At 46.5% G+C, this 22717-nt stretch overlaps 3 protein-coding genes across 5 annotated transcripts in view; 2 read left to right on the forward strand and 1 right to left on the reverse strand.

Annotated features, from left to right (window-relative positions):
* The window catches only part of LOC134226138 (ecdysteroid-regulated 16 kDa protein), an 87144-nt gene extending 76453 nt beyond the window's left edge, over positions 1-10691 (forward strand). For all 3 annotated transcript variants that reach the window (XM_062706727.1, XM_062706721.1, XM_062706736.1), the window contains exon 4: positions 10293-10691. In XM_062706727.1, the coding sequence (XP_062562711.1) occupies positions 10293-10576 (284 nt within the window). In that variant the 3' untranslated portion in view covers positions 10577-10691. The remainder of the gene's footprint in view (positions 1-10292) is intronic.
* Positions 10649-11670, forward strand: LOC134226155 (uncharacterized). Its single transcript, XM_062706747.1, has 2 exons — positions 10649-10736; positions 10838-11670. Exons 1-2 carry the CDS (start codon positions 10649-10651, stop codon positions 11386-11388), a joined length of 639 nt encoding a protein of 212 aa, XP_062562731.1. The 3' UTR covers positions 11389-11670.
* A 140-nt stretch (positions 11671-11810) lies between these two features.
* Positions 11811-12545, reverse strand: LOC134205360 (uncharacterized). The gene is made up of 2 exons (XM_062680599.1): positions 12307-12545; positions 11811-12237 (listed from the first exon to the last, which is right to left on the reverse strand). The coding sequence occupies exons 1-2, from the start codon at positions 12538-12540 to the stop codon at positions 11899-11901; spliced, it is 573 nt and encodes a 190-aa protein (XP_062536583.1). The 5' UTR covers positions 12541-12545; the 3' UTR covers positions 11811-11898.
* Positions 12546-22717: the final 10172 nt, after the last annotated feature.

Genomic DNA, 22717 nt, shown 5'->3' on the forward strand with positions numbered 1-22717 from the left:
ATCGATTTTGCTCCACAGTGCTTATCTGATTGTTTACCATGTTCTGAGTGTCCTCTGAAAATTTTAGCTCATTTGTATTAAAACTGATTTAGCACAAGCCGTTTCAAGTTTGCATGCAAATTAGTATGAAGAAATTTATTTTTTTCATTATACTGTTAATAAGTCCAGGTAAAAAGAAAACCTACATAGCTAAAAGTAATACTCAACAGCTTTCCCCCAACGAAAACCGCATGTTGATTAATCGCCCCAATAATTAGTAATCTACATTTGAGAAATATGTTTACTGATTAATGGGTATTTTTTTTGTTATCTTCTGCTGAAAATTTACCCATTTTGGGAGAATAAGTGGATCTACTCATTTAAATGAGTAAATCCACTTATTCTTCCAAAATGAGTGAATTTTTCAGCAGAGAGAAAGAGATAGCAGAGAAAAAGTACCCATTAATGAGTAAACGATTTTTACCGGGTATTGTAAGACAGGTTGCGAATCTTTAGTCATGATCGTTAAACTTCTTTGAGGGCATCACTGAAATGTGCAGTGCAACATAGTAGCCTGAATTTGTGTGTGCTATCTTTCGCGCCACGAGCAGCAATGTTGCCTGTTGATGAGTTCTGCAATTAGCCCCAGAAAACCACAGTATAGATTAAATTCGATTACTAATTATTGGAACGATTAATTGAGATGCGGTTTTTACTGAGTGAAAGTGGTTGAGTATTCCTTTTAGCTATGTAGGCTTTCTTTTTACATGCGCTTGATGGGGAAGCTTGATTGTATGACATTTGCCAGAAAACCATTTGCCAGAATCAATTTGCCAGAATGATTTTTGCCAGAAACCCATTTGCCAGAATAGACCATGTGCCAGAAAGCCTTTCCCCAGAATAGACCATTTGCCAGAATGTAATTTGCCAGAATGTACCATTCCCCAGAAATAGTAAAACTGGAAATTCCAATTATTATTGATGGCTAAAGAATAGAAAAAAAAATATGCAAAGATGGTGATTTTCCATTATTTGGTGGATTTGGCATTATTTAATAATAAAGGGATTTGTGGGGTAACTAATTTTCGTAACCGCCTCGCTGCTTAGTGTTCATTAAGTACTTCCACAGTTATTAACCGTGAGGTTTCTAAGTCAAGTTACCATTTTTGCATTCGTATATCATGAGGCTAACACGATGATACTTTTATGCCCAGGGAAGTCCAGACAATTTCCAAAACGAAAATTGCCTAGACCGGCACCGGGAATCGAAACCAGTCACCCTCAGCATGGTCTTGTTTTATAGCCGCGCATCTTATCGCTAGGCTAAGGAGGATACCGAGATAACATCTATCCTTGCCTTAATCGGAGCGAGCACCTTTTTTTATGAAATGGATCATATCCATCATTGCTTCATTTCTGACAAACGCTTGTTTTCAAAGAAGGGATTACAACCACTTTTGCTTTAATTTGGACAAGCGCCCACTTTTAAAGAAGAAATCACATCCGCCATTGCTTCATTTGAGGCAAACGCCTTCTTTTAAAGAAGGGACCGCATCCACCATTGCATTAATCTGAGCAAGCGCCTTCTTTTAAAGAATGAATTACATGCACAATTACCCTTATCCGGAAAAGCGCCTTCTTTTGAAGAAGGGATCATATCCACCATTGTTTTAATCGCCTATTTTTAAAGAAGGGTTCACATCAACCGTTGCCTTAATCCCTACAAGCGCCTGCTTTTAAAGAAGGGATCACATCCACCATTGCCATAATCCGGGCAAGCGCCTACTTTTAAAGAAGGAATTACACCAACCATTTTAAAGAAGGAGTCACATCTACCATTACCTTAATCCGGGTATGCACCTATTTTGAAAGAAGGGATCACACCCACCATTATTGCCTTAATCCGGACAAACGCCTATTTGAAAGAAAGGATCACATCCGCCATTTTTGCCTTAATCCAGGCAAGCTGCTATACTCGGCTTATGTATGGATATGTCTTATGTACAGATTAGCTATTTTCAATTCTATTATCAACCGGTGCGGTGTTTTATTCCTCAGTAGAAAACAACTATACCACTATAACAAAGCAAAATTATAAAAAATGTCCCTTAAGCCAAATGACCCTCTCTTTTAACGCTGTTCATGTTATGTTATGCTATGCCTAAAGTTCATGGCGTTAAGAATTATTGCGCATACTTGGCAAACGCGCGCATGGCAAATAGGTGACAACCAATTCTGGGGAATGGTGCATTCTGGGGAATGGTACATTCTGGCGAATGGCTTTCTGGGGAATGGTGCATTCTGGCAAACGTCTTTCTGGGGAATGGTCCATTCTGGCAAATTGATTCTGGCAAAAGGCCTTCTGGCAAATGACTTTCTGGCAACTGTCATACAACCGGAAGCGTCATTAACAGTTTATTGAAAAAATAAATTTCCCCATACTAATTTTCATGCAAACTTGAGAAGGCTTGTGCTAAAATCAGTTTTAATCCAAATGAGCTCAAATTTTCAGAGGACACTCAGAACATGGTAAAGAATCAGATGAGCACTGTGGAGCAAAATCGATTTTTTGAACCACCCTAATGCTACATGCTCTGAAGTGGGGAGTTTATAGGTTCATATTTGCATATTCAACAAACAATGACTTCTCTACTTAGAAAATAGCCACATTGATGCCAAATCAAACAATAAAGTGTGCAACTACGTTCCTGCGGTTTATCAATTGTAGATTGTGATTGCTTTAAAAATTTAGTGATTTTGTTTTAAGTTATTCTTCAGTGTAACAACGCTCAAACTCTTTTAGTCATACTTACTTAAAAACAGTGAAATGGAAGGCTCTGCCACCTACAATATTACACAGATATTACACCTTCCGAATATTATTTTCTCCGTTCGATGGTACATGGCCGGGATCTTCGGCAGATCACTGATCACTCATATGAAATCATCGCAAAATCGCTTGATTCGTGGAAAACTCCAAATATGATCAGTTCTTCCATCAGGGCGTTCGAGCTCTGTCAGAAAAGACAGGAAAAGAGTGTAACTAGCGATGGCCAATACTATGATCAATTCATTTTCACCCAGTTTGTTTCTAATAAAGTTGAATTTTTAGCAACAAAAACAGCGGGAACTAAATTGCGCATCTTATAAAGATGTATAAAGCAGTTTGTTAGTCAAACCGCCAAAAGTCGAAGCCATGTAAAGACATTGTCTGCCACAGCTCATTTCTTTTCACTTAGACGAACGCTACTTTGAAATCAATGAACAGATGGTGATTCTGCAAGTTGTACTCCCGGAGTTCATCAAACAATATCTTATAAGGGTAAACATCTGATCCGTCGTTGATCGGCCCTCACGAAAACCTGCCTGATATTCTCCGACGAAGGACTTCTATTTAAACCCTTCGCAATTGGCACACACTAGTCTGTGCCCTTTCATATAGATCGGACAAATGAGGCCCGATCAGTAGGTGGGCTGATCTTCATCCTCCCATATTTTTCTAAATAATGTGGTGCATCGATTGATGCAGTTGCTTACTTCTGTGTTTGAGAAGCTCTACCGGGACCTCGTCCTTCCTAGTAGTTTGGTGTTTCCACAGCTTGATAGTCGCCAAATATATCCATCCTGCTCCTTAATACACCTTCATTTTCACCGTTCCACAAATTATCGAAGTGCTCATTATACATGACTGCCTAGCCATGTTTGTCAGCGAATTCTCCCCTCAGTCATTGAACATGGCGGGCATTGACGCAGTCTTTTGCCGGGCACCATTGTCATTCGCGTAATACCTTCGCATATCATTTCAATCCACATTCTTATACAGTAGTAAAAGTACTGTGCAGAACAAATCACCATCACCATCCTCTTTTGCGCAAATAAATTTTGATAAAATTATTAAGCTCTTTTAGTGGAATGTCTTCATTGAGGTCGAAATGCGTGTATGTGTAAAAATTACAAAGGGGTGGAATTAAATGGAATTGTCATTTTATGACAGGCAAATTCTGATAATGTTTTTGCTCTAACTCAATCAAGTTTACGTCGATTTGTTTGAAATCTTTGGACGTAAACCAGAAATTAGAGAGTCTATCGATTGGATATGTCGGTTGAACGGTTCCAGATTTATACATCAAAGACATTTTTTTTTTAATTTATTTTTCGTAATTCGTACCAACATCGTCTGTTCATTAGAAAATCGCCATGAAAACTTTTTTGCGATGCGTCTGAACGAGATTGAAGTATGATGGCCAATTTTGGGCACATTGGAACCTGTTCCGGGGCTCTAGCTGGAGACATATAGCAGAATACTTTTAAATGTATCATGAGCTATATTAATCTCCAACATTTTTTTGCGGGACATTTTAGAGTTCTACTGTCATTTTTGACCTCGCATATACTCTCAAATATTCTGGGGCACTCGGAGATTCCGGACACCGTGTGGATGACTTCACTCCGGGTTTCAAAGACAACATAGCATGCGACAAATCAAACATCATGAGAAAAATGTGCTATCAGGCTTGTAAATATTCGGCAGCACTGGATGAAGGTGATGTTTTTTTTTTCATTTATTTTTTTAATTTTCTTCCTTCCTTGAAATTGATCTCACATTCCAGATGAGGGAGAGAAGTAAACAACAGAACTCACATTACCCAGTGCGCCACGAATATGGAATTCATGCACAGTCAAATGACAAAAAAATCATCACGCGTTTATATGAGCCACACACATTCATGCAGTAGGGGAAGGTGGGTAGACTTGATCCCCGGGGAGACTTGATCACCCCCTGTTTTAGCGAGAACTAAAGTAGTTTTGTTCTAGCGTATTTATTAGTATAGATCCTCTAAACAAATGACCTTTATGTGATAAGTTATTTTTTAGATTGCCAACCTTATTTATTCTGCAGGGCGATTTGTATGTTTTGACCTTCCTAAAGATTTTTTTATTAGTCACGCAAAATTTGAACACCTTTTCATAAGAATGGCCAAATGATTTCGTTTTTTCACAGCACAAAGCCATAAATATGCCTTATGATCTGTACTGATGAATATGTCAACATTCTATCAAAGTTTTAGGATATTTAGATTTGAAGTTATTACCTCGATATGGGGACCCATACAAAAATTTGACAAAAAAAAATTTAAAAAATATAAATCTGTTCTCAGGCTTCCATTTTTTTGTAGATTTGACAGATTTGATGAAGGGTTAGCAGGAAAAATTACTTATTGCGTAGATATCATAGAAAGAGGATCAAGTCTCCCCAAATTTTAAATTGCATGAGCTGTCGAATTCAAAAACAAAAATCGTTCACGTATACGCACAGCAATTCGATAATTACTCATATTTTGAAGGAAAAATATTTTAAAAATCTGAGGGCATCTTTCTAATTATATCACATTTTATCTTGGAGAAGGATCAATTTTCCCCGAATATTTGAAAAGTCGATTTTTGACAGCTCTTCAAAAAATCTATTGTGTATCACTAACAACAATAATTTAAGGACTGTCATACATCAGTAAAGTTAAATACTATATTTCTCAGAGAGTCTGCGGAGAAATCGCGTATGTTTATTTTTTGGCTGTGATACATCGGAAATCATAAAAGGGGATCAAGTCTCCCCAGTCTCCCCTAACGCACGAACTGTGCAGCCTGTCAGAACGACTTGTGTTGGGTTGAATGGTAAATAGAATGGTTGTACTGGAACGATTTTTTGGCTGCCCCACAGTCGCACTCACGACAGCGGCGATGAGATTGATGGTAGAATATGCTGAGACCCATATATTTCACTGCAGTAACTTTGACATATTTCAACCCTGGTAGGTATAACATTGTTTGATATAATAATTACTTCCGGGAAAATCCCGAACTCAAAGTAAGCGGTTTTTCACGAAATACATAATGAGAAAGGCTCGTTCGAACCTGAGATGTTTGAATGAGAACCATTTGGTCGAATTTCATTTAACCGTAACGCTTAGTGGGCTGAAATCTAGTTGGCCGAATATTTCCGAAGTAGACATTTAACCAAAAAAGTCATTTGGCCGAAAGAGAAGTTTGGCAGAACAGATCAGTTGGCCGGAAATGTCGTTAGTCCGAAAACGGGAAATGACCGTTTGGCCGAATGCGTTTTGGCCGAACTGACCATTAGGTCAAAAGTCATTTGGCCGAAAGGAATATTTGGCCGAATAGATCATTTGGCCGGATAGGACATCTGGCTGAATTGGACATTTGACCGAATAGGTCATTTGGCCGAATAAGTCATTTGGCCGAATAGGTCATTTGACTGAAAAGAACATTTGGCCGAATATGACATTTTGTCGAATAGGACATTTGGCCAAATAGGTTATTTGGCCAAACAGATCATTTGGCTGAATAGGTCATTTGACCAAACATGTCATTTGGCCGAGTAAGACATTTGGCCGAATAGGTCATTTGAAAAGTGAGAAATGAGGTTTGAAACTTATTTTCAGCTTCTCACTGTGAAAACTTATTTCGCGCTTCTCACTTTTTACTTGAGACGTCTCACTTCTCTCTTCACACCACCCACTTTTCACACTGAGAAGTGGAAAATAAGTAGTGAGAAGTGAGACATTTCAATTCTCACTCCTTATCCACTCCAAGAAGCACGAAGTGAGTAGTGAGACGTCTCATTACCCACTTCGCACTACTCGCTTTTTACAGTGAGAAGTAAGAAATGAGTAGTGAGAAGTCTCACTTTGTCCTGCTCGGCCAAATTACATGCTCGGTCAAATGACCTTTGCAGCCAAATTACTTTCAGACAGATGGGTTTCGGCCTAATGGTTTGTTCGGCCGAATGGGTTTCGGCCAAACGACCTTTCCCCTCCGAAAATATCATTCGGTTCAGAATGTCATTTTGACCAAAAATGCCATTTACCGGTACAGGTCATACGCCCAAAGAATCATTTGGCCGAAAGTATCGCTAGGCGGAACTTACACACTTAAAATAAATCGCAGATTTCTGTGAAATTTCACCGAAATCTCAACAGAAGAACTGTTCGGTAATAGTTTTACAGATTATTTGGTGGTTTTGACAGTTGAACAAAGGAAAATAACGCATAAAATCGGTGAAATAATCACCGAACACATCTGCTGTTGAGATTTCGGTGAATTGAAGCAAAATTTACCGAAATCTGTAAAATGATTTAAGTGTGTATACATCGTTCGATCGAATATGTAATTTGGCCGAATATGTTATTTAGTTGAATATATAATTTCGCCGAAGAGGTCCGAACAGGTTGCTTTGTTGACCAGCGTATTTGGCCGAATGAGTGACAAATGGTTCATATAGCTGAAAATGATTTGAACAGAGAATTCGTTTAGCCGAGACGGCTTAAATCTCACTTCTCAGTTCTTACTTCTGATTGGAAAAAGAGAGATAAGAAGTGAAAGCGAGAGCGAGGTCACACATTTTGGTGATCCTGCCAGGTTGTAAATCTATGGCAAAAGGTCAAAGATCGAAAGGTCGAATGGACAAAAGGTCGAAGGGACAAAAGGTCGAATGGACAAAAGGTCAAAAGGTCAAAAGGACAAAAGGTTGAAATTGCAAAAAATGTTAAAGTTGAAGACCCATAGTCTTGAGATCAACACAAAACAAAACTTTAATTTAAGTACCGTAATTGGGCCAACGCCAAATAAGGGTGAGAATAGGCCACGAATACAACAAGTTAGAATTTTTTTTTGTTTCGTCCTTGTGTACAGAATTAAAGATTTTGTGCTTTGGACTTTTTGTCCATTCGACCTTTTGTCCCATTAATTTTTTATCCATTCGATCTTTTGTCTCTTCGACCTTTTGTCCTTCGACTTTTTATTTTTCGACCTTTTGTCCCAAAGCCTTTGGAAGACCGCTGGAAAAATAGATTGTGGTTCGGAAAATCAGAAGCGCGTCCGGACGACCGCTGGAAAATGGTTTGTGGTTTGGAAAATCACAAACCGCGTCGGGACGACCGCTTGGAAAGTGGATTGTGGGTTTGGAAAATCACAAAGTGCGTCTGAAAGACCGCTGGGAAATTGGTTGTGGTTTGGAAATTCATAAAGCTCGTCTGGGAGACTTCCGAAAGAAAAGGGTTGACGATGTAGAAAATCCCACGTGAGTCCTGGATGCATAGCTTATAGTTAAAATAAATTTAATTTAAAATTTATACAATTGACAGTGTACATGAGACCACAAGTTAAGCTTATTCTTACAAAATCTGAGAGATACGGAGAACTATCATATGCCACAAAGTTGTATGGAAGGCTAAATAGATTACTTTGGGAATTACTAACATAGTAGTCATAACGGAATTGCCCGTTGGATCAGATATCCGAAATTCACGAACTTACGTAGCCAGTTTTCACATAGCTATTAGTTTGGAGTTGTTGGCTAAAAGTACTAGTTAACATAAGTTCAAAATTGAGGTATGATATCTTTATCTTTTTTAAATGAATACAAGTTTAACATTAACATTACTTAAGTTACTTAGATTATTGCTGCAATTTGTGATGTGTCTTTAAAGATCAACATCATAACACTTGTTACCAACTTAGATTAACATTTAAATGATACATTCTATTGACTTCAATATAATTGTTCAGCGATTGAAAACCACTATGTTAAGATAAGTTTATTTTGAAGTTCATTTTTCAAATGCATTAATCGGTTTTACTAATGCAACATGTTCAACGTTTATCTTCGTCTCGCGAAAAAAAACTTAGAAAAAACACTGCTTCCTATTCTAGAGGATTTTTTTTTGCTTTTTTAATGAGAGAGAAAGGAGAATGTGGGGTTTGAATCAACCACCATTTGCGTGAGATTATATATTACCACCTCAGCGTGTCAATCGGTGAGCAGCAAGCCATGATTCGACCCTCTTTATGGCAGATTTTCGAGGCGTGCACACGCACTCACGGAGAGCTACTGTTATCACATTTCGTATCGGCCATTTGGGGTCACAAATTAGTCAAATATAGCGGTCGACCAAACAAGTCATTTGGCCGAAGGAGAGGTTTGACGAAACAAAATTTGCGGCTCAAAATGTCGCTTTACTGAACAGATCATATGACCGAAAATATCATTTGGCCGAAAATGTAATGTTGATCTCTTCTTTCAGTCGAAAAGGTCGTTGGGCCGATCACATTTTATGATCAAGAACTAATATTCAACCAAACAGGTCGTTTGAACGAATAGGCCATTTTGGATTAGGCCTAATCTGAGATTTTGTCGAAATTTTTTTTAGTTTCTCAATCGACTTATTCGGTCGAATGTATGGTCATACATTTTCTTCAACTCAACGAGTTTTAGGCCATTTGGCCGTTCAGGAAAATGACATTTTCGGCCATATAAACCGTTCGACCAACTTGCTTCCTTGGCCAAATGGCTAACATTTTCGACTTACGACCTTTTTGACTGTATGACCTTTTTGACAAAGTTACATTTTCGACCAAATAACATATCCAACCATATGACCGAGTGATATTTCCGGCCAAATGATCTGTTAAGCCTTATGACATGTTTGACCAATAACATTTTTGGCCAAACTACCTGTTTGGCAAAAGGACATTTTCGATCGGAAGTCATTTTCGTCTAAACGACATTTTCGGTCGAATGAACTGTTCTGCCAAACCTTTCTTTCGGTCATATGACTTGTTTGGCGAAAAGGCTTCTTCAGTCGAACGTGCTGCTTGGCTGATCGAAAAATTCAGCATATTAAAACCGTTCCGGCCAAACTTTCAATTCGGGTAGATGATTTTCGGCCAAATGGCTTTCAGCGGAATAATGTTTGGCCAGACAGGCCTTCTTCCTTATGTATTGCGTAAAAAAAAACGTTGACTTGAGGGTATCCAGACAAATGTCCCCAGTTAGTGTCCCGGAACCGGTTTCGGGTATCCAAAACTAACCAAAAAAGTTCTAAAATCTTTCAAAGTCAAACATATGAATGTCTTTTTCTCGATCGGATTTTAAATAAGCGAAATGTGCGTATTCAAGTAAATAGTTCTATATCGAGATATCGGCGAAATTCATTGGAATCTGGTAAATGTTTGAAGTGTGTGGACGGTTCTCAAAAAATCCGTGATGTTCTGTTTTTCAAAATCTCAAAACTCATGAACGATTCAAATCAATCGTGAGTCAACTCAGCACCTAAAAATCATACCTTTTAATATCGTTTTGAATCAATATTAAACACTTTACTCCCCCTAAATAGTAAATATCCAAATAATTTGATCGACATTATTTCCATGTATCTATTTTGTTTTTGCTTTTCTGTATATGATAATATGATTATTAAAAATTTACCATCCAAATTCTTTATCGTTCTTTCCAGCGGAGGACATCAAATCGCTGACGACGACCGTGTTCGCGGAGGTGCTCTCCCTGCCGCTTCCGTTCGTTGGCGTTGACGGAACCAGCGCGTGCGATTTCATCTTTGCCGAAGACGGCGAAACCAAGCTGGGCTGCCCGCTGAAGGCCGGCGTCCCGGTGGTGTACAAGCGGTCGTTCCCCATATTGGAGATCTACCCGAAGATGAGTCTCACTGTGCACTGGGAGCTGCAGGGTCGTGGCTCCAAGTCGATCACCTGCTTCGAAGTGCCGGCCAAGATCGTCTAAACTACAAGAGCGGGCGATAGGACTGTTGAGTTGGGTGTTTTGTTGGGAAATGTTGTACCTACCTACTGTGACATGATGAAGTATTTTAATCTAATAAACGTGACTTATTTGTGGACGTTGTGTTATTCCATCATTGAACACCCTCACAACACCATGAACGGTAATTAAATATCTGGATAACATCGATACCTGAGCGCAACATCCGCTCGTTGTAAACTCATTGTAAATGCTCCAATCAGTCCATAATGAATCTTCTACCAGCGTTCGTTTCCATTTTCAGCGTATTACTTCTCTACCACTTTTTCGGTCGTCAACCTCCGCTTCGTGTAACATTTGAACGACTTCAACAGCTTTCCGGGGCAGATGTGGCCAACTTTACCGGTTTGCGGCTTTACGGAACCAACGATTCCACCCAGTTTTTGAACGGATCGTGGCAGCTTCTTCAAGATCTGGACAACAATTGGATACACCTGGTTCGATTATGGTACCAATCGCCGACAACGGCTACCGATGGAACATTCTATCCGGTTCAGATGGCTGATCGGTCGATACGGGTGTGCGACTACCTGAACAGTGAGCTTTATCGCTCGTGGTGGGCACGTAATCGTTATGCAGTGAATTATCCGGAACCACAACCCGGACGTTGGATCTGTCCGTTTGCCACGGGGACATACCATGCACGTTGGATTGTTCTTGAAAAGGGAATTCTGCCGTGGGTTACCAAGATAGGACTGTACCGAATGGAGTTCTGTTTGGCTAATAATGGAATAGTTCGGATGGTGCATGCGCTGTATGTTAGGGTGCATCCATAGAGCAGTATGACTGATTAAAGTGGCTAAGAAAATGTTTTGAACCGTATGAATTTTATTTCCTTTCAATGAATTTAGAGTACATCACAAGCATATTAAAATAGATGTGTTCTGTTCAGAACGTTGCGCTGACATGTCAAATATTTGGTTATATGTATCCCTTTATCTTCTTAAATCGACCAGGTCTTCCTTCATGCAATGGTGATTTTCTTCTCCACCATCATTTACAAGTGCTCGAAGATATCTCATAAAGCACTTCACCTACATCCACCGAGTGATTGAGGATTCTCCCCTAGAAAGGTTTAACTCTCAAACTCATAGATAGCAATCAAAGCTTTTGGAAGATTTTCAACCCCACCAGGATGTGATTTACTGTGATTAGTAAAGTAGTAAACATCGGATGATCATATTATTGTTTATTGTCATACATCACAATTAAAATTAATTACATCCGCCTAAAAAAGTACCCTTCCTTTTAACGGAGTTCCCGCACAGTATTTTCAATTTCACCACTCAAAAAACACCAGCATCCTCCAACTTGAAGTACACATGTATCCAGGACAAAATATTCTCTCCGCCAACTGTCTGCACAATTATGGACAGTCGCCACAACCCTTTCGGCAAATATGGAGGGAAGGTGTTCGAGTTCAGTACCATATTTTTGACGTAAAATTCTTGCGGCTCAATCGGACATTCTCCCACCTTGGGAAAGTTGGTAGATTCCTCGAAGAATGGATAATACTCGCTATAATCATTATTTACGAACTCGCAAATTTTAGTCGGAGCAATCTTCATCGGATACTGATTGAACTGGTTGTTTCCTTTGGAGCTGTAGGCTGCCTTAATGGTTATCTAATGCATAGAAAATAGAGAATACTTTTCAGTATGTTAGTCAACTAGGAGTTATTATTTCGCTGTTACCTCGTAGTTATCGTCAGCCAAAACCTTAAGATCCATGATTCCATCCAGCACGGAGATCGTTCGATTGAACTTTCGGACACGCATCTGCTTCACGCTGACCGTATCGGATCCGTTGATTTGTTCAATTTTTTCGAACATAACATCGAATGCGGCCATAGATGTACCGGTCCATAGCACCAATAGCAAATAGGGGAAAATGATTTTCAATGGCATTCTAGAAGTTATCCGACACATTAAGAACTGGTAGAATACAAATCCAGCCAAGCTTGCTCGGTATTTTATTGACGAAGACCATCTTGATGGATGCACGGAACTGGTCACAAGCTTGTTAAGTACATTTCTGATAGACCAGATTCGGTGTTACATGCGAAAAATGTGTATTGTTCGTGACAAGATACAATTGAATTATCGCCCAGCAACGTAGTCAAAGGGTTTTCAATTTATAAAAACCTGTTGACTCCATTGTTTCCAATAAAGTTCCCATAGCGTTTATTGTAGGCAAACCTGCCACAGGACTTGAAGTCCATCACCACACTTGCCTTTTAACTGGTCAGCAAAGTTGTGCTTGAAATCTTGGTGACTTCGTTATGGCAAACGATATAGGCTGAACACCCGGACACGAAATGCTTGATTGTCTCTCCTACTGAATTGCACTTCCTGCAGCGATCCTCAACGTTTTCCTGCAATATATAGTGCCGATAATTTTTCGTCGCAATTACCCGGTCCTGAATGGCTACCGCAAATCCTTCTATTTCTGCGAAAAGTTATCCCACCTCGCATTCGACGCCGCTTTGTCGATAGATTCTAGATCCAGTTAATGAGGATGCGTCTCATGCAACTCCTTCTGCTTCCACGATGCAACCACCTCATTGACAGTTTTGATGTATCAATTCTGCTGATAGTCTTCCTGCGCCAGATGCAGGGAACTGAATCCGTGATCAGTTTCACGCACAGCACGATGGATTTCATAGCGGGTCTGGCTCTCCACAAAGTATCTTCACAACTGCCTGGACCTAAGAAACACATAATGTCTCTATATCGGTGACGCCTCTACCACCTACTGTACGCGGCAGGTACGAAAAGGTGAAGTTTTGGGCTTAGTTCCCATCGCACATGGTTCGAGCATGCATGGCTGGCGTGTGTCAACACTGCTAGAAGAACCATAATTCACTCCTCTACTCCGGAGGGTTCTCTGAACTTCTTATTTGCATCAATCCGACTCTTATTATTATTATTTATTCAGACTAAGGCCGAAGTGGCCTGTGCGGTATATAAGAGTCTTCTCCATTCGGCTCGGTCCATGGCTACACGTCGCCAACTACGCAGTCTACGGAGGGTCCGCAAGTCATCTTCCACCTGATCGATCCACCTTGCTCGCTGCTCTACCTCGCCTTCTTGAGCCCGTCGGATCGTTGTCAAGAATCATTTTCAATGGGTTACTGCCCATAATTCTGGCTACGTGCCCGGCCCACCGCAGTCGTCCGATTTTCGCGGTGTGAACGATGGACGGTTCTCCCAACAGCTCATGCAACTCGTGGTTCATTCGCCTCCTCCACGTACCGTCCGCCATCTGCACCCCACCATAGAAGGTACGCAGCACTTTCCTTTCGAAAACTCCAAGTGCGCGTTGGTCCTCCACGAGCATCGTCCAGGTCTCGTGTCCGTAGAGGACTACCGGTCTAATGAACGTTTTGTAGATTGTCAATTTGGTACGGCGGCGAACTCTATTCGATCGGAGCGTCTTGCGGAGTCCAAAGTACGTACGATTTCCAGCCTCCATGAGTCTCCGAATTTCTCTGCTGGTATAATTTTCGGAAGACAACCCAAGTACACAAATTCCTCTACCACCTCGATTTCGTCACCACCAATGCAAACTCGCGGTGGGTGGCTCACATTGTCTTCTCTTGAACCTCTTCCTATCATGTACTTCGTCTTCAACGTGTTGATGACTAGTCCGATCCGCTTGGTTTCCCTTTTCAGTCTGATGTAGGCTTCCTCCATCTTCTCATAGCTACGTGCCATAATATCTATGTCGTCGGCGAAGCCAAAAAGCTGGACGGACTTATTGAAAAATGTAGCACTCATGTTAATCCCTGCTCTTCGTATTAAGCGATGTTGAATAGCAAACACGAAAGACCATCTCTTTGCCGTAACCTTCTGCGGGTTTCGAAGGGACTCGAGAATGTCCCAGAAACTCGAACTACGCACATCACCCGATCCATTGTCGCCTTGATCAACCGTGTCAGTTTATCCGTGTTTGTGCATTAGCTGCCATAGCTGGTCGCGATCGATTGTATCATATGCGGTTTTGAAGTCGATGAATAGATGATGTGTGGGCACGTTGTATTCGCGGCATTTCTGCAGTACTTAGCAAATGGCGAACACTTGGTTCGTGGTGGAGCGTTCGCCCATAAAACCCTCCTGGTACTGCCCCACGAAGTCCCTTGTAATTGGTGCTAGTCGACGGCATAAAATTTGGGAGAGTACCTTGTAGGCGGCGTTCAGCAAAGTGATTGCGCGATAGTTGCTACAATCCAGCTTATCACACTTTTTGTAGATGAGGCACACGACACCTTCCATCCACTCCTGCGGCAAAACTTCCTCCTCCCAAATCTTGGTAATGACCCAGTGCAGCGCTCTAGCCAGTGCCTTACCACCGTGTTTAAATAGCTCTGCTGGTAGTTGGTCAACCCCAGGTGCTTTGTTGATCTTCAGCCGGCCAATCTCCTCCTGGATTTCCTGGAGATCCGGAGCCGGTGAAATTATGTCCTACGCGCGTTCTCTCAGGGGCATCACCATACCACCATCTTCGTCTGCCACATCGCCATTCAGGTGTTCTTCGTAGTGCTGCCGCCACCTTTGGATCACCTCACGCTCGTTCCCGTTTATGTCGTTACACATATAAGGCTGTGGTACGTTTCCCTTTTCGTGAACGGTTTAACTTCTTATAAAACTTTCGTGTGTTATTAGCGCGGTACAGTTGTTCCGTCTCTTCACGGTCTCGATCTTCCTGCTGGCGCTTTTTCCTCCGGAAAATCGAGTTTTATCTGTTCCGCGCCCGTTTATATTTCGCTCTTGTGTGGTGTTGCAGCAATCTCGCCCATGCTGCATTCTTCTCTTCCACTAACTGCTCACATTAGCCGTCATACCAGTCGTTTCTCTGATCCGGAGCCACAGTGCTTCCAATAGCGGATCGAATATCTCTCGAGCCATCTTCAAGAGACGCTGCACCTAGCGGCTCTTCCGTTGGGAGTGCCACTTCCAGCTGCTGCGCGTATTCTTGGGCTAGTCTACCGTCTTGTAGCCGCCCAATATTAAGTCGCGGCGTCCAACTTCGACGCATTTTGTACACCGTCGAGAGTTTTGAGCGCAGGCATACTGCAACAAGGTAGTGGTCGGATTCAATATTCGCACTGCGGTAAGTGCGGACGTTCGTGATGTCGGAGAAGAATTAACCGTCGATTAGAACGTGGTCGATTTGGTTTTCCGTTTCTTGGTTGGGTGATCAATAGATTATCTTGTCGCAACCTGCGAAACCTAGCGACTTGCAGTTCCATGTTCCAAGCTTCCAATCGTGATCCTTTATTCGTCGCCCAGGTCTTTGCCGATTATATCGAGTCGCATTATCTCTTATATTGTTCGTAATGGCGGCTTATTGAGCCTGCGCAAACCTCCTGTCTCGTCGTCGTGTCAGGGCTGTTAAGCGTCCCACCTAACACCAGGACTTGGGCTTGGGCGCTTTGAGCGGCACACGGTCGCTTTAGTGGGGCCTACTTGCGGATACATGCAGCTTTTTATAGGAATTTAACAGGGCCCACTGTCAAACCCCACCACATCCTAGGCAACCCCCGCAACTCGCAGACGGCCTGGGAAGGGATCGTCCGGTTTGCAAAACCCGGTTGCAAGAGGATTAGAAGCATGCTTCAACGCATCTCGGAAGCCATCTTCCAAGAGGCTCGGAAGCCTCCTTTCAAGAGGCTCGGAAGCCTCCTTTCAAGAGGCTCGGAAGCCTCCTTTCAAGAGGCTCAGCCTCCTTTCAAGAGGCCCTGGAAGCCTCCTTCAAGAGGCCTGGAAGCCTCCTTCAAGAGGCCTGGAAGCCTCCTTCAAGAGGCCTGGAAGCCTCCTTCAAGAGGCCTGGAAGCCTCCTTCAAGAGGCCTCAGCCTCCTTCAAGAGGCTCTGAAGCTCCTTTCAAGAGGCCAGCCTCAAGAGGCTCCTCCTTTCAGAGGCCTGGAAGCCTCCTCTCAAGAGGCCTGCCTCAAGAGGCCAAGCCCTTCAAGAGGCCCAGCTCCCTTCAGCCTCCCTTCAAGAGGCCCCAGCCTCCTTCAAGAGGGGCCTGCCCCTCCTCCTTCAAGAGGCCTGGAAGCCTCCTTCAAGAGGCCTGGAAGCCCTCCTTCAAGAGGCCCCAGCCTCCTTCAAGAGGCCTGCCTCCTTCAAGAGGCCCGGAAGCCTCCTTCAAGAGGCCCAGCCTCCTTCAAGAGGCCCGGAAGCCTCCTTCAAGAGGCCTGGAAGCCTCCCTTCAAGAGGCCCAGCCTCCTTCAAGAGGCCTGGAAGCCTCCTTCAAGAGGCCTGGAAGCCTCCTTCAAGAGGCCCAGCCTCCTTCAAGAGGCCGAAGCCTCCTTCAAGAGGCCTCAGCCTCCTTCAAGAGGCCTGGAAGCCTCCTTCAAGAGGCCTCGGAAGCCTCCTTCAAGAGGCCTGGAAGCCTCCTTCAAGAGGCCCGGAAGCCTCCTTTCAAGAGGCCTGGAAGCCTCCTTCAAGAGGCCCGGAAGCCTCCTTCAAGAGGCCTCAGCCTCCTTCAAGAGGCCCGGAAGCCTCCTTCAAGAGGCCCAGCCTCCTTCAAGAGGCCCGGAAGCCTCCCTTCAAGAGGCCCAGCCTCCTTCAAGAGGCCTGGAAGCCTCCTTCAAGAGGCCCCAGCCTCCTTCAAGAGGCTCCAGCCTCCCTTTCAAGAGGCCCAAGCCTCCTTCAAGAGGCCTCAGCCTCCTTCAAGAGGCCCAGCCTCCTTCAAGAGGCCCGGAAGCCTCCTTCAAGAGGCCCGGAAGCCTTCAGAGGCCTCCTTCAAGAGGCCTGGAAGCCTCCCTTCAAGAGGCCCAGCCTCCTTCAAGAGGCCTGGAAGCCTCCTTCAAGAGGCCCAGCCTCCTTCAAGAGGCCTCAGCCTCCTTCAAGAGGCCCGGAAGCCTCCTTCAAGAGGCCTGGAAGCCTCCTTCAAGAGGCCCAGCCTCCTTCAAGAGGCCTCAAGCCTCCTCCTTCAAGAGGCCCAGCCTCCTTCAAGAGGCCTGGAAGCCTCCTTCAAGAGGCCTGGAAGCCTCCTTCAAGAGGCCTCAGCCTCCTTCAAGAGGCCTGGAAGCCTCCTTCAAGAGGCCTGGAAGCCTCCTTCAAGAGGCCTGGAAGCCTCCTCCTTCAAGAGGCCCGAAGCCTCCTTTCAAGAGGCCCTGGAAGCCTCCTTCAAGAGGCCTGGAAGCCTCCTTCAAGAGGCTCAGCCTCCTTCAAGAGGCCTCGGGCCTCCTTCAAGAGGCCCCAGCCCTTCAAGAGGCCTGGAAGCCTCCTTCAAGAGGCCTGGAAGCCTCCTTCAAGAGGCCTGGAAGCCTCCTTCAAGAGGCCTGGAAGCCTCCTTTCAAGAGGCTCGGAAGCCTCCTTCAAGAGGCCCAGCCTCCTTCAAGAGGCCCGGAAGCCTCCTTCAAGAGGCCTGAAGCCTCCTTCAAGAGGCCCCAGCCTCCTTCCAAGAGGCCTGGAAGCCTCCTCCAAGAGGCCTGGAAGCCTCCTTCAAGAGGCCTGGAAGCCTCCTTCAAGAGGCCTGGAAGCCTCCTTCAAGAGGCTCTGGAAGCCTCCTTCAAGAGGCTCGGAAGCCTCCTTTCAAGAGGCCCGGAAGCCTCCTTCAAGAGGGCCTGGAAGCCTCCTTCAAGAGGCCTGAAGCCTCCTTTCAAGAGGCCTGGAAGCCTCCTCCCTTCAGAGGCCCAGCTCCTTCAAGAGGCCTCGAAGCCTCCTTCAAGAGGCCCTGAAGCCTCCTTCCAAGAGGCCTGGAAGCCTCCTTCCTTCAAGAGGCCCAAGCCTCCTCCAAGAGGCCCGGAAGCCTCCTTCAAGAGGCCTGGAAGCCTCCTCTTCAAGAGGCCTGGAAGCCTCCTTCCAAGAGGCCTGGAAGCCTCCTTCAAGAGGCTCTGAAGCCTCCTTCCTCCAAGAGGCCTGAAGCCTCCTTCCAAGAGGCCCGGAAGCCTCCTTCAAGAGGCCTGGAAGCCTCCTTCAAGAGGCCTGGAAGCCTCCTTCAAGAGGCCTGGAAGCCTCCTTCAAGAGGCTCCGGAAGCCTCCTTCCAAGAGGCCTCGAAGCCTCCTTCAAGAGGCCTGGAAGCCTCCTTCAAGAGGCCTGGAAGCCTCCTTCAAGAGGCCTCAGCCTCCTTCCTTCAAGAGGCCTGGAAGCCTCCTTCAAGAGGCCTGAAGCCTCCTTCAAGAGGCTCGGAAGCCTCCTTCAAGAGGCTCAGAAGCCTCCTTCAAGAGGCCTGGAAGCCTCCTTCAAGAGGCCTGGAAGCCTCCTTTCAAGAGGCCTGAAGCCTCCTCCCTTCAAGAGGCCTCGGAAGCCTCCTTCAAGAGGCCCAGCTCCTCCAAGAGGCCTGGAAGCCTCCTTCAAAGAGGCCCAGCTCCCTCAAGAGGCCTGAAGCCTCCTTCAAGAGGCCTGGAAGCCTCCTTCAAGAGGCCTGGAAGCCTCCTTCAAGAGGCCCGGAAGCCTCCTTCAAGAGGCCTGGACGCCTCCTTCCAAGAGGCCTGAAGCCTCCTTCCTTCAAGAGGCCTCGGAAGCCTCCTTCAAGAGGCTCGAAGCCTCCCTTCAAGAGGCCTGAAGCCTCCTTCAAGAGGCCTCGGAAGCCTCCTTCAAGAGGCCTGGAAGCCTCCTTCAAGAGGCCTGGAAGCCTCCTTCAAGAGGCCTGGAAGCCTCCTTCAAGAGGCCTGGAAGCCTCCTTCAAGAGGCCTGGAAGCCTCCTTCAAGAGGCCTGGAAGCCTCCTTCAAGAGGCTCGAAGCCTCCTTCAAGAGGCCTGAAGCCCTCCTTCAAGAGGCCTGAAGCCTCCTTTCAAGAGGCTCAAGCCTCCTTCAAGAGGCCTGGAAGCCTCCTTCCTTCAAGAGGCCTCAAGCCTCCTTCAAGAGGCTCAAGCCTCCTTCAAGAGGCCTGAAGCCTCCTTCAAGAGGCCTGGAAGCCTCCTTCAAGAGGCCCGGAAGCCTCCTTTCAAGAGGCCTGGAAGCCCTCCTTTCAAGAGGCCCTGAAGCCTCCTTTCAAGAGGCCTGGAAGCCTCCTTCAAGAGGCCCTGGAAGCCTCCTTCAAGAGGCTCCAGAGCCTCCTTCAAGAGGCTCGGAAGCCTCCTTCAAGAGGCCTGGAAGCCTCCTTCAAGAGGCTCGAAGCCTCCTTCAAGAGGCCTGGAAGCCTCCTTCAAGAGGCCTCAGCCTCCTTTCAAGAGGCCTGGAAGCCTCCCTCCTTCAAGAGGCCCGGAAGCCTCCTCCTTCAAGAGGCCTGGAAGCCTCCTTTCAAGAGGCCTGGAAGCCCTCCTTCAAGAGGCCTCAGCCTCCTTCAAGAGGGCTCAGCCTCCTTCAAGAGGCCTGAAGCCTCCTTCCAAGAGGCCTCAGAAGCCCTCCTTTCAAGAGGCTCGGAAGCCCTCCTTTCAAGAGGCCTCGGAAGCCTCCTTTCAAGAGGCCTGGAAGCCTCCTTCAAGAGGCCTGGAAGCCTCCTTCCTTTCAAGAGGCCTCGGAAGCCTCCTTTCAAGAGGCCTGGAAGCCTCCTTTCAAGAGGCCTCTGAAGCCTCCTTCAAGAGGCTCAGGCCTCCTTCCAAGAGGCCCGGAAGCCTCCTTCAAGAGGCCTGGAAGCCTCCTTTCAAGAGGCCTCAGCCTCCTTCAAGAGGCCTCGGAAGCCTCCTTCAAGAGGCCTGGAAGCCTCCTTCCAAGAGGCTCAGACGCCTCCTTCCTTTCAAGAGGCTCCAGAGCCTCCTTCAAGAGGCCTCGGAAGCCTCCTTTCAAGAGGCTCTGGAAGCCTCCTTTCAAGAGGCTCCGGAAGCCTCCTTCAAGAGGCCTCAGGCCTCCTTCAAGAGGCCTGGAAGCCTCCTTCAAGAGGCCTCCAGCCTCCTTCAAGAGGCCTGAAGCCTCCTTCAAGAGGCCTGGAAGCCTCCTTCAAGAGGCTCCCGGAAGCCTCCTTCAAGAGGCTCCAGCCTCCTTTCAAGAGGCCCGGAAGCCTCCTTCAAGAGGCCTGGAAGCCTCCTTCAAGAGGCCTGGAAGCCTCCTTCAAGAGGCTCAGCCTCCTTCAAGAGGCCTGGAAGCCTCCTTCCTTTCAAGAGGCCTGGAAGCCTCCTTCCTTCAAGAGGCCTCAGCCTCCTTCAAGAGGCTCAGAAGCCTCCTTCAAGAGGCCTCAAGAAGCCTCCCTTCAAGAGGCCCGGAAGCCTCCTTCAAGAGGCCTGAAGCCTCCTTCAAGAGGCCCTGGAAGCCTCCTTCAAGAGGCCTCGGAAGCCCTCCTTCAAGAGGCCTGGAAGCCTCCTCCTTCAAGAGGCTCAGCCTCCTTCAAGAGGCCTGGAAGCCCTCCTTCAAGAGGCCTCAGCCTCCTTCCAAGAGGCCTGGAAGCCTCCTTCCAAGAGGCCCTGAAGCCTCCTTCAAGAGGCCTGAAGCCTCCTTCAAGAGGCCTGGAAGCCTCCTTCAAGAGGCCTGGAAGCCTCCTTCAAGAGGCCTGGAAGCCTCCTTTCAAGAGGCCCGGAAGCCTCCTTCAAGAGGCCTCGGAAGCCTCCTTCAAGAGGCCTGGAAGCCTCCTTCCAAGAGGCCCGGAAGCCTCCTTCAAGAGGCCTGAAGCCTCCTTCAAGAGGCCTGGAAGCCTCCTTCCTTTCAAGAGGCCTGGAAGCCTCCTTCAAGAGGCCCGGAAGCCTCCTTCAAGAGGCCTGGAAGCCTTCCTTCAAGAGGCCTCAGCCTCCTTTCAAGAGGCCCGGAAGCCTCCTTCAAGAGGCCTGGAAGCCCTCCTTTCAAGAGGCCTCAGCCTCCTTCCAAGAGGCCTGGAAGCCTCCTTCAAGAGGCCTGGAAGCCTCCTCCTTCAAGAGGCCCTGGAAGCCTCCTTCAAGAGGCCTGGAAGCCTCCTTCCAAGAGGCCTGGAAGCCTCCTTCAAGAGGCCTCGCCTCCTTCAAGAGGCCTGAAGCCCTCCTTCAAGAGGCCCGGAAGCTCCTTCAAGAGGCTCAGCCTCCTTCAAGAGGCCTGGAAGCCTCCTTCAAGAGGCCTCAGCCTCCTTCAAGAGGCCTGAAGCCTCCTTTCAAGAGGCCTCAAGCCTCCTTTCAAGAGGCCTGGAAGCCTCCTTCAAGAGGCCTGGAAGCCTCCCTTCAAGAGGCCCAGCCTCCTTCAAGAGGCCTGAAGCCTCCTCTTCAAGAGGCCTGGAAGCCCTCCTTCAAGAGGCCCGGAAGCCTCCTTCAAGAGGCCAGCCTCCTTCAAGAGGCCTCGAAGCCTCCTTTCAAGAGGCCTGGAAGCCTCCTTCAAGAGGCCTGAAGCCTCCTTCCAAGAGGCTCAAGCCTCCTTTCAAGAGGCCTGAAGCCTCCTTCAAGAGGCCTGAAGCCTCCTTCCTTCAAGAGGCCCGGAAGCCTCCTTCAAGAGGCCCAGCCTCCTCAAGAGGCCTGGAAGCCTCCTTTCAAGAGGCCTGAAGCCTCCTTTCAAGAGGCCTCGAAGCCTCCTTCAAGAGGCCTGGAAGCCTCCTTCAAGAGGCCTGGAAGCCTCCTTTCAAGAGGCTCAGAAGCCTCCTTTCAAGAGGCTCAAGCCTCCTTCAAGAGGCCTCAGCCTCCTTCAAGAGGCCTGGAAGCCTCCTTTCAAGAGGCCTGGAAGCCTCCTTCAAGAGGCCTGAAGCCTCCTTCAAGAGGCCTGGAAGCCTCCCTTCAAGAGGCCTGGAAGCCTCCTTTCAAGAGGCCTCAGCCTCCTTCAAGAGGCCTGGAAGCCTCCTCCTTCAAGAGGCCTCAGAAGCCTCCTTCAAGAGGCCTGGAAGCCTCCTTTCAAGAGGCCTGAAGCCCTCCTTCAAGAGGCCTCAGCCTCCTTTCAAGAGGCCTGAGCCTCCTTCAAGAGGCCTCGGAAGCCTCCTTTCAAGAGGCCTGAAGCCTCCTTCAAGAGGCTCAGGCCTCCTTCAAGAGGCCTGAAGCCTCCTTCAAGAGGCCCCAGCCTCCTTCAAGAGGCCCGGAAGCCTCCTTCAAGAGGCCTCAAGCCTCCTTCAAGAGGCCTGGAAGCCTCCTTCAAGAGGCCTGGAAGCCTCCTTCAAGAGGCCTCAGAAGCCTCCTTTCAAGAGGCTCAGCCTCCTTCAAGAGGCCTCGGAAGCCTCCTTCAAGAGGCCTGGAAGCCTCCTTTCAAGAGGCCTGAAGCCTCCTTCCAAGAGGCCTGGAAGCCTCCTTCCTTTCAAGAGGCTCCAGCCTCCTTTCAAGAGGCCTCAAGCCTCCTTC

Source organism: Armigeres subalbatus, chromosome 1, assembly GCF_024139115.2.
Source record: "Armigeres subalbatus isolate Guangzhou_Male chromosome 1, GZ_Asu_2, whole genome shotgun sequence".
Lineage (NCBI taxonomy): Eukaryota > Metazoa > Arthropoda > Insecta > Diptera > Culicidae > Armigeres > Armigeres subalbatus.